The 18,091-nt window shown below is 42.3% G+C and overlaps 1 protein-coding gene and 1 pseudogene across 1 annotated transcript in view; both read left to right on the top strand.

The window, feature by feature from the left end:
* Positions 1-4,283: 4,283 nt before the first annotated feature.
* LOC114053085 lies at positions 4,284-4,860 on the top strand (annotated as a pseudogene).
* A 10,646-nt stretch (positions 4,861-15,506) lies between these two features.
* The window catches only part of LOC114053092 (cytochrome P450 2A11-like), a gene marked incomplete at its 3' end in the record, with an annotated part of 15,060 nt that continues 12,475 nt past the window's right edge, over positions 15,507-18,091 (top strand). The window contains exons 1-2 of the mRNA XM_027875975.1: positions 15,507-15,737; positions 17,246-17,458. Coding sequence (XP_027731776.1) covers positions 15,558-15,737; positions 17,246-17,458 — 393 coding nt within the window. The remainder of the gene's footprint in view (positions 15,738-17,245; positions 17,459-18,091) is intronic.

The following is an 18,091-nucleotide window of genomic DNA, read 5'->3' on the forward strand; positions in this document are numbered from 1 at the left end:
GGAAGGAAGGAAGGAAGGAAGGAAGGAAGGAAGGAAGGAAGGAAGGAGAGAGAGAGTGGTACACCACAGTCATCAGAATACAGCTGCATTATGAGATCAAAGATGAAAAGTTGAAAGCGCCCTCAGAGGCCAATCTCAGAGGTTTTGTGGTCCAACACAATAGAGGAATCTTATTTACTAGGCATGGATGAAGGAGTTCAGTAGAATCTATCCATTACATATTTATTACCCATAGATAATGTGTCTTTTCCTTGTCTTCTTCAGTTATGAATTTCTATGACTTTAACCTCAATCACTCTGACTCCAGTTCTGCTGCAAGTTTCACTTCTCCCCATCCGCTCCCAACCTTTCCCCTCTTACTTCACATCCAAATCCCTCTTCACCCTCCTCCAGTTCATTTCCCCCTCCCCAATCCTCTTAGGATTTGAAAAATCTTTCTGTTTTTAAACCTGAATGGAAGGGAAGAGGGAGGTAGGCAGAGAGAGACAGAACATTGTGACAAAAGAAATTTAAATTGACACACTCGAGATTCCAGGATTTCTAGCTAGAAGATTTACTCAGAGATTACCTAGTCTACCTCCCTCTATATTTTTCAGATAAGAAAATTGAGGAGGGGTGGAGCCAAGGTGGTGGAGAAAGGCAGGGACCCTTCTGAGCTCTCCCAATTTCCACTCCAAGAAACTTTAAATAATGCCTCAAAAGAAATTCTGTAGTGACTGAACCCACAAAAGGACTAGATGGAATAATTTTCCAGCCAAAGATAACTTAGGAGGTTGGCAGGAAAGGTCTGTCACATCTAGGTGAGAGTGGAGCACAGACCAGTACAGTGCAGGCCTCATCCCAGCCAACCAACAGCAGGTCTTGGGAGAAATTGAATCAGCTGCAGCTGCAAGGGCTTCTGAAGCTCTCAGCCCACAAATAGTAAGGTGTTTTAACAACTAACTGGCCAGAAGTAGATTAAAGGAGTCCCTTTGCTGGCACTAGGTGCAGGACTATGTTCCATTTCCCATAAACATATCCAGTTTAGTCTTGGGTCATATTCCTGGGACAAGGAGGAGCACTAGCACTTCAGAGCTTGTAACCAAAAGGGAGTTGGAAACCACATCAGAGTTCTGGGGTGGAAGGTAGTGTGTGTGGTCTCTCACAGACCAGAGCAAAAGCAAGGAAAGCTGTGACCACACCTATCCTTTGATCATACTACCTTGGAAGAATTTAAAACACACAGTCCCCCAGAACTAGCCTCTGAGAGCCGCAGCAAAAAAAGCATGAACTTGAAATGGTGCACCCTTCATCCCAGGAGTAACATAAAGTTAAGTCAAGAAATAGGCTGATAAAATGAGCAAACATGTCCATTTTCACCACTGTTATTCAATATTGCACCAGCAATGTTAGCTGTAGCAATTAGAGAAGAAAAGAAATTGAAGGAATTAGAATAGACAAAGAAGAAACAAAGCTATCACTCTTTGCAGAGGATATGATGGTATATTTAGAGAATCCAAGAGATCTATCAGATCTATGGAGGAGGGAAGAATGTGTGACCAAATAAGAGACAGAAAACATTATGAAATGCAAAATGGATAATTTTAATTACATTAAATTGAAAAGGCCTTGCACAAACAAAACCAATGCATCCAAGATTAGGAGGGAAGCAGAAAACTGAGAAAGAATGCTTACAACCAGTGTCTCTGATAAAGGCCTCATTTCTAAAATATATAGAGAACTGAGTCAAATTTATAAGAATACAAGTCATTCACCAAAAGATAAATGGTCAAAGGATATGAACAGGCAGTTTTCAGAGGAAGAAACTAAAGCTATCTATAGTCATATGAAAAAATGTTCTAAATCACTATTGATTAGAGAAACGCAAATCAAAATGACTTTGAGGTACCACATCACACCTATCAGATTGGCTAACATGACAAAACAGGACAGTGATAAATGCTGGAGAAGATGTGGGAAAATTGGAACACTAATGTATTGCTGGTGGAGTTGTGAAATGATCCAACCATTTTGGAGAGCAATTTGGAAGTATGCCCAAAAGGCTATAAAATTGTGTATACCCTTTGACCCAGCAATACTACTTCTAGGTCTGTATCCCAAAGAGATCATAAAAACTGGAAAAGGACCCACATGTGCAAAAATATTTATACCAGCCTGTGAGGGACTGTTTGATGCCAGCTACTGCCAGATGGGGGTTGTGACAACGTGGGATGGAAACTGGGTACCAGAAAGTAACTGGAGCTCTTGCTCCCAAGGCAGAGGCGGTGCTGGGCGGAGTTGTAACGTACTGGGATGAGATCTGGGTTCAGAGAGGTAACTGGAGCTCATGCTCCCGAGACTGGAGCAGTGCTGGATGGAGCTGTGACAGGCTGGGGAGGAAGCGGGGTACAGGGAAGTGGCCGGAGAGCGCGTTCCCTAGGCAAGTACTGTGCCGCTTGGAGGGGTACGGCAGAGAGCAAACTCTCTCTGTCTAGCCTCCTTCTTTACGTACTACGCCGACCCCAGACACCTCCCCCCGGTATCTGGACCTGACTTCCTGAGTCACGTATGCTCCCTAGGTGTAGCACCGACCCCAGACACCTCCCCCCAGTATCTGGACCCGACTTCCTGCGTCACGTGTACTCTCTGTTGTCTATGCACTAATCCCTCACACCTCCTTCCAAATCTCTGGGACCCACTTCCGGTGCCACGTATGCTCTCTTTGTCTGGACACTAGCTGGACATCCCTTTTTTGATATTTGATCCTCGACGAGTCACTATGGGCGGGCTGAGGAGGAGGGACGAAGAAGGTACTAAAAAGAGCTGCAGGGAGGGGGGGTCGGAGTCAGCTTCTGCTCCTGCTTGTGCATGTGCCTTCCTGCCTGGCCTTGCTGTGATGATAAATGAATAAAGTTCAGGTTTTTGCACCCCCCGATCGGCTCGTTTCTGGTTTACCCGGGTGGCCTCCGATGATACGGTGAGTATGACCCTGGTTGGCTGAATTGGTTGAAAGAGTGTGCGCGGTTTGGACCGGCACACCAGCCCTTTTCATGGTACAAAATATTGGAAACTGAGAGGATGCCCATCATTTGGGGAATGGCTGAACAAACTATGGTATATAAATGTAATGGAATACTGTTGTGCAATAAGAAATGATGAACAGGCAGATTTAAGAAAAACCTAGAAAGACTTACATGAACTGATGCAAAGTGAAATGAGCAGAACCAAGTAAACATTGTAGACAGTATCAGCAACACTGTGTTATGATCAACTATGAATGACTCAGCTCTTCTCAACAACACAATGATCTAAGACAAGTGCAATGGACTCACAAAAAAAAATGCCATCCACATCCAGATAAAGAACTGATGGACTCTGAATGCAGATCAAAACATACTTTTTTCACTTACTTTATTCTTTGCCATGGCTTTTTTTCTTTTGATCTGTTTCTTCTCTCACAACTGTGACTGACATGGAAATATGTTTTACATGATAGCACATATATAACCTATATCAAATAGCCTACCATTTTTGGAAGAGTGGAGGGGAAGGAGGAAGGGAGAAAAAAATTAGAACTCAAAATCTTGTAAAAATGAATGCTAAAAATTGTCTTGAGGGGCAGTTAGGTGGTGCAGTGGATAGATCTCTGGCCTTGGAGTCAGGAGGACCTGAGTTTAAATCTGGTCTCAGACACTTGACACTTACTAGCTGTGTGACCTTGGGCAAGTCACTTAATCCCAATTGCCTCACCAAAAATAAATTAATTAATTAATTAAAATAAAAATTGTCTTGACATGTAATTGGAAAAAAATAAAATAATATTAAAAAAATTTTAAAATAATATCCCATCAAACTGATGATCATGATTTAATCAAGAAAGTATTTCATTATGATCAAGTTATAATTATATCAGAAATTAAAGGTTGGTTCAATATTAAGAAAACACTCAAAATAACCATATTAAATTTTTAAAAAATCCCAAACCATATAATTATCTCAATAGATGCACAAAAATCCTTTGACAAAGTACAATACTCATTTATTTTTTTAAAAAGCCTTATGACATAGAGGCATAGAGTGGTCTTCTTTAATATCACAAGAATCATCTATCTAAAAACAAGAGCAAGCACCATACACAATGGGAATACCCTAGAATATTTTCAAATAAATATGGAAGTAAAGCAAGGATGCCCACTGCCCCCACTATTAATTGATCTAGTTCTAGAAATGCTAGTAACAACAATAAGAAAAGAGAAAGAGGTCTTTCTCCTTTCCTTTTCTGCACTGCAGCTGCAGTCATAAGAATGTCCAGGCTTCAAAAGAGGTTTGCCTCTAGTGTCCTTTAGGGTGGAGAAAATGAGGTATGGTTTGACCCCAATGAGACCAATGAAATTGCCAATGCCAATTCTCATCAGCAGATCTAGAAGTTGATTAAAGATGGTCTGATTGTCTGCAAGCCTGTTATTGTATATTCTCTTGCCTAATGCCAGAAAAACACTCTGGCTCAACAGAAGGGCAGACACAGGGACATTAGTAAGACAAAGGGTACTGCTGATATCAGGTATGCCTGAGAAGATGACCTGGATGAGAAAAATGAGGATTCTATGCCATCTACTCCAAAGATATTGTGAATTCAAAAAGACTGACTGCCATATGTACCATGGCCTGTACTTGAAAGTGAAGGGAAGTGTATCCAAGAAAAAGTGGATCCTCATAGAGTACATTCATAAACTGAAGTCAGACAAAGTATGGAAGAAGCTCCTGGTTGACCAGGCTGAGGCTCACTGATCCAAATCTAAGAAAATACAAAGGCATTGGGAAGGATGTCTACAAGCTAAGAAAGAGATCATCAAGACTTTATCCAAGGAGAAGAAGATCAAGAAATTATTTTCCTCATCTCTTCTATACGTAGTTGTTGTTATTCAGTCACATCTGACTCTTCATGACCCCATTTGGGGTTTTCTTGGCAAAGATATTGGAGTGGTTTGTCATTTCCTTCTCCTGCACATTTTACAGATGAAGAACTAAGGCAAAGAGAGTTAAATGATGTGCCCAGGGTCACATAGCTAGTAAATGTCTGAAACCAGATTCAAACTCAAGAAGATAGGTCTTCCTGACTCCAGACCTGGCACTGTATCCACTGCACCACCTGTTGATTCTATGCATAGCATCCTTCTACAAAATCAATGTAATAAAACTTAACAAGCTGCCAGAAAGATTGAAAGAAAGAAAGAAATTAAAGGCAGAAAGGTAAGTAAAGAGGATAAAAGACCATCCCCCTTTGCTGCTGATGTGATAGTGTACTTGGAAAATCCTAGGAACTTGGTGAAGATATTAATTGATATAAGTAATAGCTTCAGCAAAGTCGGAGGCTGCAAAAGAAACCCTGATAAATCAATAGTGTTACTACATAGTAAAAATAAAATCCAAGAGGCAAAAACAGAAAGAGAAATCCCATTCCAAATAAATACAAAATACACAAAGTATCTGAGGATCAATCTACCAAAGCACACAAAAGACTTGTCTAGATTCACTTACAAAGTATTCCATAAACACGTAAAGAGACATTAAGTAGCTGAAGCAATATTGAGTGCAAGTATCTGGACCAGGCCAATATAATAGAAATGACAATTCTATAAAAGTTTGTTTTGACTTGTAATGCTATATCAATCAAATATTCGGAGAGATGCTTTGAGGGAAGCTAAGGATACTAAGAGGTAGAGATGAGGAGAGAGGGCATTGAAGGCAGGGGGAGAGCCTGGGCAAAGATGCAAAGGACAGAAGTGGAATGTGGGCCAGCTGGTAGACTTGATAGACTAAAATAGAGAATGTGGGGAGTGGGGAAGTAGGAAATTTGACCAGAGGTGCTGGTAGAAGTCTACTTGTGGATGATTTTACAGGCTAACCTGAGGTTTTAAAATTTTATCTTAGAAGCCACAGTGAATCTTTCATTTATTATGCACCTACTATGTGCTAGGCCCTATGCTGGGGAGGAGATACAAAGGGGAAAAAAACAAACAGAAAAGAGTCTTCTCTCTCAAGAGCATCATGGAGAGAGATAAAATGTAAAGAAATAAGTATGTACAATATAATTGGAGGAGAAATCCAATGCCATCATGGTGATACCTGCATTTTAAAAAACCACTTTGGCAGTTGTGTAGTGAATTAAAGAAGAAGCAGGGCAGCCAATTAGAAGGCTATTACAATACTCCAGCTGAGCAATGATTGAGTTAGGTTAGTGGTTTGTGAATAGAGAAAAGGGAACAGATCCAGAGATGTTGGGGAGAAGGAATTGACAAGATTTGGCAAATAATTAGATGTAAGGGGTGAGGAAGATGGAAAAATCAAGGCTGACATGTTCATGATTTAGGAAACCTGAAAGATGAGATTTAGACCTCAGAATCAGGAAGACCTGGATTCAAGCCCCACTTTAAATATATATTGGTTGTGGGATCCTGGGCAAAGCATTTAACTTCTCAGAGGGTCTAGGTATCTCTAAGATTATACAGAACAGCAGTGATGGTGGCACCAACAGTGGTAAGGAGATTAAACTCCTGGTCAGAAAGATATTAGAGGACTCCATGTTAGCACTGGAAACAGGACTGTATAACTTGACAACTTCTTTGCCCATTACCCAGTTTCAAATCACAGTTCCAGGGCAGAGAGGAGTAGGCAGAGGTCTCAGAGGCCCTATCTGGATAAGGACCAAAGTCCCTGCCAGAAGGATAGTGACCAGAACTCTCCTTGGATCACATCACCTCAGAAATACCCAAAACTTACAGGTCCCCAGATCTAGACATAGAAACTCAGGCTAATCATCCCCACCAAAGGTAAGTAGAGCTCAACTCTAACATAAAGTCCAAAGACAAGAAATTACCTGGGAAAATTAGCAAAAAATGCCCACAACAAAGAACCTGACCACAAAAGCTTCTATGGGGACACAGAAACTCAAAACAACAACTCAGAAAATGACTTGAAAATATCTATAAGGAAAGTCTTAAAGAAAAAATGCAGATTGGACACAAGCTTAATAAGAACTCTTAAAAGAGCTAAAGGAAGAGATCTTTTTAAAGGAGAAAAAAATTTTTTAAATCAAATAAGAGTGGCAGAGAAAATTAAGAAAACAAATGAGAGTAATGCAATAAAATTATGAAAAGAGAATAAACAGTTTGGTAAAAGAGATACAAAACCTCACTGAAGAAAATAACCCTTCAAAAATTAAAACTGGTCAAAGGGAAGTTAATTATTCCAAGAGACATCAAGAAACAAAGTCAAAAGACTGAAAAAAATAGAATAAAATGTAAAAGATCCCATAGGAAAAGCAATTGATGGAGAAAATAGATAAAAGAGAGTAATTTTAAAATTATTGGACTACTTGAAAAACATGATAAAAAAAAGGAGGCCTAGACACAATATTTCAAGAAATTATAATGGAAAACTTCCCAAATATCTTAGAACCAGAGGGAAAAGTAGAAATTGAAATAATTTAGCAATTACCTCCTGAGAGAAATCCCAAAATGAAAAATCCCAGGAATATAATGATCAAATTTCAGAGTTCCCAGGTCAAGGAGAAAATACTGCAAGCAGTCAAAAAGAAATAACTCAAATAATATGGTGATATAGTCAGGATCACACAAGATTTATTATCTGCTACTATACAGGAGCAGAGGGCTTGGGATATGATATTCCAGAAGACAAAGAATCCAGGATCTGAATCAAGAATAACCTGCCCAGAAAAAATGAGTATTATCCTACAGAGGGAAAATGGATATTTAATGAAATAGAGGACTTGCAAACATTCCTGATGAAAAGACCGGAACTGGATAGAAAATTTGACATTCAAACACAAGACTCAAGAGAAGCATAAAAAAGGAAAACATGAGTGAGAAATCACAAGGGACTTAATAAAGTTAAACTGCTTACATCCCTACATGGGAAAATTATACATGTAACCCTAAGAACTTTATAATTAGTAGGTCAGTTAGAAGGAGCCTACATAGACAGAGGGCATGGTTGTGAGTCTATTACATGGGATGATAGAAAAAAAAAGAATGTAAGGGTGAGAAAGAGGAATGCACTGGGAGAAGGGGGAAGGAAGAGGAAAAATCAGGAAAATAATCTCACATAAAAAAGGCATGCAAGGAAGATATTTTACAATGAAGGGGAAAAGGAAGGAGAGGGAATGGGCAATGCTTGAACCTCATGCTTGTCTAAATTGGTTCAAAAAGGAAACTATATATACATATATATACAATATAAATAAACATACAAACACTATATATACATATATGTATTTATACACACACACACACATATACATACACATACACACACACACATTTGGGTATGAGAATTTTACCTAACATAGAAGAATGAGGGAAAGGGCTGAGAGAAAGGGGGTGGTGGTAAGAGGGAGATTACATTAAGGGAGGCAGTTAACAAAAGCTAAACGGATTTTTTGAGGAAGGGATAGGGTTAAAAGAGTGAGAGAGAGTTAAATACAATAGTCTGCGGGAAAATACATAGTTAGCAATCATAACTAAATGTAAATGGAATGAATTCACAGCAGGGGTGAAAAAAGCAGAAGAGAAGAGCAAATTAGATTAGAAAACAGAATTCACAATATGTGGTTTACAAGAAATACACTTGAAACAATAAGGTATACACAAAGCTATAATAAAGGGCTGGAGCAGAATCAATTATGCTTCATCTAAAGTAAAAAAAAAAAAGCAGAGATAGCAATCATGATGTCAGACAAAGCAAAAGTAAAAATAGACCTGATGAAAAGAGATTTTCAGGGAAACTACAACTCCCTCTCTTTTCTCTTCCACATCACTATCTTCTTTCTCACTCTCCTCTCAGCTCCTTGACCTCCCTCTATCTCCTTAACCCCACTTTTCTCTCTACCCCTCAGCTCCTCTTCATAGCCAAAGATCATGGGCTTTCCCCTGGGACTATACTGGCAAATTTTATGCAACTACTTGAAACTCAAGGCCTTTGTCAACAACTCAAAACCAGAATTTCCTGGACCCAGACCAACCTCAGGACTTCATCAGCTACTCCCTGCTCAAGATGGAGCATGTAAAGCATGAGAAGAAGAGCAATCAAAAATGCTGGGAGACTCGTTCCCAGATTTAGAAGCAGTCTGAGAACATACACAGCCTGGGCACAAATTCAACTAGAATTTCTAGAAGAGATAAAGCAAGAATATTTTAAAAGGGTTTAAAATATTCTTTTATAAATGAAATGAGAATGCTAGAGGGAAAACAATGGAAAAGAAATAAAAGCTATGGAAAGGGAATCAAAAGCTTGGGGTATAAAGGGGGTACAAAACCTTGCCCATGCAACAAAGTCTCTGAAAATTAGAGTTGACAAAATAAAAGCCGATGACTGAGGCAACAAGAAATATGAAATCAAAGTCAAAAGACTGGAAAAAATGGAAGAAAATCTAAGATATCTTAGAGCAAAAACCACTGTTCTGGAAAACAGATTGAGGAGAAAAACAATTTAAGAACCATTGGACTTTCTGAATACCATGACCATAAAAAAAGCCTAGACATCACATGGCAAGAAATATTAAAAGGTAGATAGAACACCAGCCCTGGAGTCAGGAGGACCTGAGTTCACATCTGGTCTAAGACACTTAACTAGCTGTGGAGAGTAATACTGGGCAAGTCACTTAACCCTCTCTACCTGTTTCCTCATCTGTAAAAATCTGAAGAAGGAAATGGCAAACTGCTCCACTATCTTTGCAAGAAAATCCCAAATGGGGTCACAAGAGTTGGACATGACTAAAACAACTGAACAACAGGACTTCCAAGCATATGAGGTGAAAAGTCAGAGCTGTGGAGAAACTTTGAAGCCTAAAATTTGAAAAGAGATTTACATATATTATTTGAACCTAACAAGGAGTTAGGGTAGGTGTTACAGCTCTTTTCACTCTTGATTTACAAATGAGGAAATTGAAGCTCAGAGAGAGTAAATAATTTGTCCCCTAGGTCATCCAGATCACAAGAGGGTCAAGATTTGAACCCAGTTCTTCCTAAGCACAAATTCAGTGCTCCATCCAGGACTCCATGAGCTTCTTGTCAGTGGGGGTCAAATGGAAGGTGGCTGACCATGTCTCAGGGATGTCATAAACAGGGTCCCAGCTCTGCCCTTTAAAATCATTTCTAGCTAGAGGATTCTATGGTAATTGATATAACATCTCTAAAGGGGCCTTTCTAGTTTGGTGAAGGAGCATCCAAAAAGTTGTTCATTGACTGAGTCACAGGACAAAGGTCTTTGGACCCCTATATGAGGCATCTTCCCCTTTCTGGCAAGCTGTCCCCTTTCAGTTCTCCCAATCCTGTAGCTAAAGCCCCTCCCCTTTCTCCAGGAAGGCCTCAGTCCTATCCTGACCCCTAGGTCTCTCTCCCCCTCCTCAATTCCTCCAGCCTCCATGGATGAACCCCACAGTCCAGCTCTGTTGTCCCCTCACAGAGATGGTTTCTAGAGTTGAGGGGGGAAAGTCTTATTTTGCCAGCAGGCCTAAACATAGGATCATAAGACCGGAGATTGAGAGTTGGAAGGGCCCTCAGAGGCCATCTGGTTCAACACAATAGAGGAAAGTGATAGGTGGGGCATGGGTGAAGTTCAGCTGATCTGCCCATCTGATATATAATACCCATGGATAATAAGAGTCCTTTCCTGGACTGAAAAGGATTTAGTTGTGAAATAGCAGCCAAGACCCTTACCTCAATCACTCTGTCTTCAGTTCTAAGCAAACTTCACTTCTCCCCATCCCCCGACCTTTCCCCTCTTGCCCACATCCAAGCCCCTCCTCACTCTCCTCCGATTTCCTCCCCTTCCAATCCTCTTAGGGTTTGAAGAGGAAGAATAATCTTTCTGTTTCTATCCTAGAATGGAGGTAAAAGTGGGGGGTGAGGATGGAAAGCAGGGAGGAATAGAACATTTTGAGCTGAGAAATGTCCTGTCACGGATAGGAAGCCAAAGTTTTCACCTTCCTGATCCCAGGATTTCTACCCGAGAGGCTTGATTAGAGATTACCCAGTCCAACTCTCTTCCCCTTTTACAGATAAGAAAATTGAGGCCCAGAGATGTTGGGCGATTTGCCTAAGGTCATAGTAGGTAGTAAGCAACAAAACTGGAATTCAAACTCAGGTCCTGGGACTCTGACCAAGTTCAGCACTCTTTCCACTGCCCAATGTTGCCTTAGGTATGGGGTTCCTGTGTTTTCACAGGCAGTCTCTGGTGTAGCAGCAGATTTAGGTGGCTGTGAGTCCAGACCCTTTGATCCAACTGTGTTTCACTGAGGTCAGAGTCAGTGGGGATCAAGGGCAGGAATGGCTGACCCTCACTGACTCACATGAGCTCAGATCTGACTGACCCCAGGCTCAAAGTCTGTGCCTCCGAGTTCTGCCAGATCTCTGGTTAATTTCAGATTCTGACTCCAAGGCTTTTCTTTCTGGGGTCACTGATTCCAGAGTTGATCCATTCTCTACCCACACTCACTGACACCACATACACATATCTGCCTTGCTCCAACCAGTCCCTCTTCAACAACCCACACCTTCCTTGGTCTCCTCTTGCCAACAGTAGATATGAGGAAAGTTGTCCTGATTTCTAAGGCTCCTCCATAACCCTGTGTCCCCCAATACCATTGCCTTAGAGAGGGGGGAACTAGGGGTATCACTAGAAGGATAAGAGAGGAAGGGCCACTGGGACCTGGGCCAGACCAGGTGCAAATAATTGGCAATCCGGATTAGTTTCCCACTCTTACTTAATCCACCACTCCTCTCCCCACCCCACCCTTCAGTAAAAAAAACACGATTAACTTCCTTCTGTTCCTTCCCTCCTGCCCAGACCAGTTGCAGATACCCTTGGTAGATATGGATTTTTAATGTTTTAAAACAGAACAACACATGGCAGATATCCCTTCTGGGGATGCTTCACATGACTACCCTCTCAGGTAGAGAATTAGAGAAACTAGGTTCAAATCTCAGCGCTGACACTAGATAGCTGTCTGATATTCATCTCTCTGTCCCTCACTTTCTTCATTTGCAAAACAAAGAAGTTGGAAATGTTCATATTTGTTGATAATCAAGTTCGTAATTTTAAAAAATTAAAACTCTCAAAGAATAAACAACAAAAATAATGTGGCCAGTTAGAGGATCCCAACTCTAAACCCTAAGATCTAATAATTGCCTTCACCCCCAACCCCTGCCAAGTAGAAATGGCTCATTTATGGGAGTTTGGTTTAGAGATTTATTTATCCCGTGTTTGGGATCCTCTCCCTCTTCATCTCTACCTCCTGACTTCCCTGGCTGCCTTCAAATCCCATCTAAAATCTCACCATGTTTATGACTTTGGAGATTTCCTTATATGATCACAGCCTATTCCACCTTTCCTTCTTGCAGCGCCAAACCCCAAACCCTGTCCTTCATCCACACCCTGATTTCCAATCCCTTGACTTCTAAATTCTTTCCCAGGCCATCACCTCTCTAGGAACAATACGCTCCTCCCTTCTCCATCTTGACTCCTTGGTAAACCATGTTGACTTTACAATGTCCTTCTCTTGAGTCTTTTTCCCCTTATTGTATTACTGATCTTGTTTTGCCAAGCGTCAGTCTTGTATAACTCCTACCATCTGTTACTTTCTCTCCTATGTTTTTGCTGCTGAACAAAGCTGGAGAAAATCTTAAAACCCTGATGACTGGGCCCACTATAAATTTAATTATTTGTTGTTGTTGTTATTGTTCAGTTATGTCTGACTCTACATGACCCCATGGACAAATAATTGGTCAAAATCCATGGAGTTTTCTTGGCAAAGATACTGGAGTGGCTTGCCATTTCCTTCTCCAATGTGTCCCCATTTTACAGATGAGGAACTGAGGCAAATAGAGGTTAAGTGACTTGCCCAGGATCACACAGCTAGTGTAAGTGTCTGAGTCTGGATTTGAACTCAGCTCTTCCTGACTCCAATACTCTATCCACTGCACCACCTAGCTGCCCCTGAACTAAAAAATTTAGTTTACATAACCTCAACTGGTCCCTCACTGCTACAAGGCAATCTTTTTACAATCTCCCTAATTAACTCACAATCCTACTCAGCAGAGAGGTTCCTCCAAACTTTTTTATCCCTCCTCAAACTTCCCTTGTTTCCCCTACCCTCACCCTTTGAGCTAAGATTCTTACCTCATATTTCACTGAAAAAACTGAAGCTATTCACTGAGAGCTTCCTCATTGCCCATCCTCCTAATCTCACATCACCCAGATGCCTTCTGCTACTTTATGTCCTCCACCCCTATCTCACATGAAAAGTTGGCTCTGTGGCTTAGATCCCATTCCGTTCAGTCTTCTATAGCAGACTTCCATATCTATCAACCCCACTTTCTCTTTATCTTCAGTCACTCCCTGTCTATTGGCTGCTTTCCTACTATCTATTAACATGCCCATGTCTCCTCTACCCTCAAAAACAGTCACTTTATCCATCCATTCCTGTTACCTATTGTCTCATAGCTCTTTTCCCTTTTGTGGCTAAACTCCTTGAGAAGGCCATCTACAATCAGTGTTCCCACTTCCTTTCCTCTCAATCTCTTCTTGCCTCTTACAGTCTGGCTTCCACACTCATCATTCAACTGGTACTGCTCTTTCCAAAGTCCCTAATGATCCCTTATTTGCCAAATCCAATGGCCTTTTCTCAACCCTCATCTTTCTTGACTTCTCTTCAGCCTTTGACACTGTGGATCATCCTCTTCTTAATACTCTCTTATCCCTGGATTTTCTTGACACTCCTCTCTCCTGGTTCTCTTCCTACCTACCAGACTGCTTCTTCTAGTCTCCTTTACTGCAACTTCATGCAAGTCACTCCCACTAGCTGTGGGTGTCCACAAGGTTCTGTGCTAGACCCTTTTCTCTTCTCCTTCTATACTGTTGTGCTGGATGTCTCATTGTTTCCCATGGATTCAATTATCTTCTCTATGCTGATACTTCTAGGTCTACTTATCTGGCCTTAATCTCTCTCCTCTGACCTCCAGTCTTACATCTCCCACTGCCTTTTGGACATCTTATACTCAACATGTTCAAACCCAAATTCATTAACTTTCCCCATCAGCCCTCTCCCTCTCCCAAACTTCTCTGTAGAAGGTGATACCATCCTCCCAGTCCCTTAGGCTCACAACCTAAAAGGCATCCTGGTCTCCACACTATCTCTCCCCTCCCCCTCCCTATATCCAATCTGTTGCCAAAACCTATTGATTTCACCTTTGCAACATTTCCCAAACATGCCCCCTTCTCTCCTGTGATACTGCCATTCTCCTAATACAGACCCTCATCACTTTGCACCTGGATTATGGTAATTGTCTTCTGGTGGGTCTGCCTGCTTTAAGTCTCTCCCCACTCCAATCCAGCCACCATTTAGCCACCAAAGTGATTTTCCTAAAGTACAAGTCTGATCATGTCACCTCGTATTTAATAAATCCCAGGGGTTTTCTATAACCTCCAGGACCTAATTCTATACCCCCAACCCTCATATACTCTGTAATTCAGTGACACTGGCCACCTTGCTGTTTCTCAGACAAAGCACTCCATCTCCCAATACTAAGTATTTCACTGGACAACTGAACGATAACACATACAGGATCCCATGTCTCAAAAGTACATATAATGTCAAAAGAGGGAGGGTCCTTGTGGTTCATCTCTCTCACTACCTCCCCAAACAAAGGGGAAATTGAGTGGACCAGAGGAAAGGAGGGACATTCTAGCATCACATCCAGTAAAAGAAGAGACAAAGCTGGAGGCTTCTCATCAGTTCTGGGTCCTGTGACCCCCTACAGCCCCAGCTTCCAGCTTTGAGACACCCTCCCCCAAGCCCTATTACTAAGCATTAAACTCCCTAATTCCATCTAGTCTTGGAGACTGTCCAAGCTTCATCTCTGCACACTGAAATCCCCCCAACTCTGGGCTTTGAAACCCCCTGAACTCTTTTATCTCTGAGCATAGAATGCCCACTCTAACTCCCATCACTGGACCCTAAATTGCTTAACCCCATTTCTGGATCCTGAGAACCTCCTGAAGCCCATTTCTGGGCTTTGAGACCTTTTGAGCCCCCATCTCTGCACCCTGAACTCTTGAAACACTCCTCAACCCAAATGACTGGGCCCTGCAGCTATCAGCACCATGACTGGGATCTGAGAACACTATAGCCTCATCTCTGGGATCTGTGACCCTGCTAAAACTTACATCTGTAGACTCTGGGATTGTCTGAACCTCCATCTCTGGAACTTGACCCTCCTCTGATTTACTTCTGCAATGGGATCCTAAGTTTCTGAGACCCCACCCAACTCCACTCTCATTCCTTTTTCTCCTGTGACCTTAAGATCTGGCTATCGTCCTGGGGCGCAGGGGAGGAATGGGTTAGCATTGAGAATGTTGTATAAGAGGACTGGGACCAGTGCCAGGTAACAACCCCATCCCTAGGCATAAAAGGCGGGGACAGTACTACCTGGAACCTACTCCTGACTTAGCACCTGTCCACCCCCAGACAATACTGCAGTGAGGCCTCTGCCACCTCCACCATGCTGGCCTCGGGGCTGCTACTGGCAGCCATATTCTTTTGCCTCTCAGCCCTAGTGGTGCTCTCTGTATGGAAACAGAGGAAGATCCGCAGCAGCCTTCCCCCTGGACCTACCCCCCTGCCTTTCATCGGCAACTACCTGCAGCTCAACACCCAGCAGATGTATGACTCTCTCATGAAGGTACTGAGGCTGGGGGGCAGGCACAAGAGGGAGAATATGCAGAGACTAAGACAGAAAAACAGAGATTGAGAAAAACACAGAGAGAGACAGAAAGAGCAAAGAGACAGAGAAATTGAGTGGGTGGGGAAGACAGGTGTACAGACAGACACAGACAGGGACAGCCATGAAGTCACAGAGATAGGGAGTGATGCACAGAGATGGGGAGACAGAAAGGGAGAGACAGTAACAGGGGAAGAGATTGAAATGGATACTAAGAGACACAGAGAGATGGACTCAGAGACATAGAGTGAGACAGAGAAACACAAGCAGCAAAGAGGCAGACACACAGAGAGATGCATGTGCATAAGCAGGTTCCAAGGTGGCTGGGGAGAGACTCTGGGAGGGTTAGAAAGGAGAGATGGAAAAAGACAGAGATGGAGGCAGAAAAAAGTCTCTGCTTCTCGCTGCTGACTTGAGGAATTTCCTTTCCTCTCTCCAGTCCTCAGTTTCCCTCTCTGCAACATGGCCAGGTTGGGCTAGATGGTCTGTAAGGGCTAAATGTTATGATCTTATGGGAAAGAGGCTCCAAGAAAAGCACAGAATCTGTTCTTGGGGAGGGATGGACAGAGTTGGGCTGCAAGAGAGGGATTCAGGGGGAATGGTGGAGAAGAGGGCTTGAGAGAGAGGACCTTAGGGAGAGGGTGAGAGAAGGAGAGATGAGAGCCCACAGAGATCTCTTGGTAGAAATGGGCATTAGAGGTGCAGCACCAGACGTGCTCTCTCTGCCCTGACTACGGAGTTCATTAGTTTCTTGTGACTGCAGAATTGTTTAAGGAAGCCCAAGGTAGGTGAGAGGCTTGAAATAGATATGCCCCATTAGACTGTGAGCTCCTCAAGGGCAGGGACTATCTTTGCCTTTCTATCTGCAGTGCTTAGCACAGTGCCTGGCACACAGTAGGTGTCTAATAAATGCTTATTGCCTTGGCTTGTCACAGAAAAAAATGGGCAAAGGAGGAAAACCCAGAGCAATTTTGTTACTATCTTGTTAAACACAGGATCATGGATTCATAGATTGAGTTGGAAAAAATATGAGGTCATTGAGTCCAAACCCCTCACTTTACAGATGAGAAAACTGAGGCAGAGGTGAAGTGACTTGCTCAGGGTCAAACAGCTAGTATCTAAGGAAATATTTGAACCTAGGTCTCATCATGCTGCCTCTCAAGAAAAAGAAAAATGTACATATAGATACATATTATATATATATATATATATACATATAATACACATACACATATATTTAAAAATAAACAAACTTTATAGCAAGGATTCACAATCCTGTTCCTTACTCTTTGTGTGGTGAAATGTTTGTGTTTTGTTACTGATGCCTAGGTCACAATAAAAAAAATTTTTCAAAGCTACTGAGAGGTGATGGGTGAGAGCTTATCTTTTAGGGAAGCGAACTAAGAGGGAAGAACTCATGGGGCTCAGAGGCAAAACACTGATTCTTCTGCCTTCTCCATGCCCTCCAGATTGGGGAAAAATTTGGGCCTGTGTTTACAGTCCACCTGGGACAGCGGGCCGTCGTAGTCCTGACTGGGTATGAGGCCGTGAAGGAGGCACTGGTCGACCAAGCAGAAGAATTCTCTGGTCGGGGGGAGCAGGCCACCTTTGACTGGCTCTTTAAGGGATTCGGTGAGTGTCTTGGCAGGGACCAGGCCAATGTGGCCTTCCCTAGGTTACTGGTCAGGGTTCCTTTTGCTTCTGTCCCTTCCCTTCCCTTGACTACCATTTCCTCCCTCAACCATCTGCTCTTCCATGTTTCTCTTTCTTTCTCTGTTTCTCCATTTCTGTCTCCCCATCTGTCTCCATGGTTTTCCATCTGTCTCCAGTGCTTTATCTCTTCATCTTTCTTGGTCTCTCACTATCTCTCCATCTCTTTGGCTATTCTTGTATCCTCTTCTCCCTGTGTTTCTCCATCTCTCCCTTGTCTCTCCATATTTTTTTTCTTTTTCATTCCTTCATCTTTCTCCACCTTCTATCTGTCTCTGTCTTCCTTTAACTATCTCCCCTTGACTCTCCATGACTCTATCTCTCACTTTCCCCATCTTTCTCTCTGTCTCGGTGTCTCTATCTCTCCATTTCTTCCTCTATCTCTCCTTGTCTAATCACGATCCAGATCTCTCCATTTGTCTGCCTCTCCGTTTCCCTCCCTATCTCCCCATTTCTTCCATACATCTCCTGATTTATCTTCCTATTGCCCTATCCTTCCCCATTTCTCTTCCTTTCCTAGTCTCCCCACATCCCTCATCTCCCTAGCTTTCTCTTTCTCATTTCACTATCTCCTCCATCTCTCCCGTCTGTCTTTTTCTCCATAT

The sequence above is a fragment of the Vombatus ursinus genome, unplaced genomic scaffold (genome assembly GCF_900497805.2).
Source record: "Vombatus ursinus unplaced genomic scaffold, bare-nosed wombat genome assembly UNPS02003917.1, whole genome shotgun sequence".
In the NCBI taxonomy this organism is placed as follows: Eukaryota; Metazoa; Chordata; class Mammalia; order Diprotodontia; family Vombatidae; genus Vombatus; species Vombatus ursinus.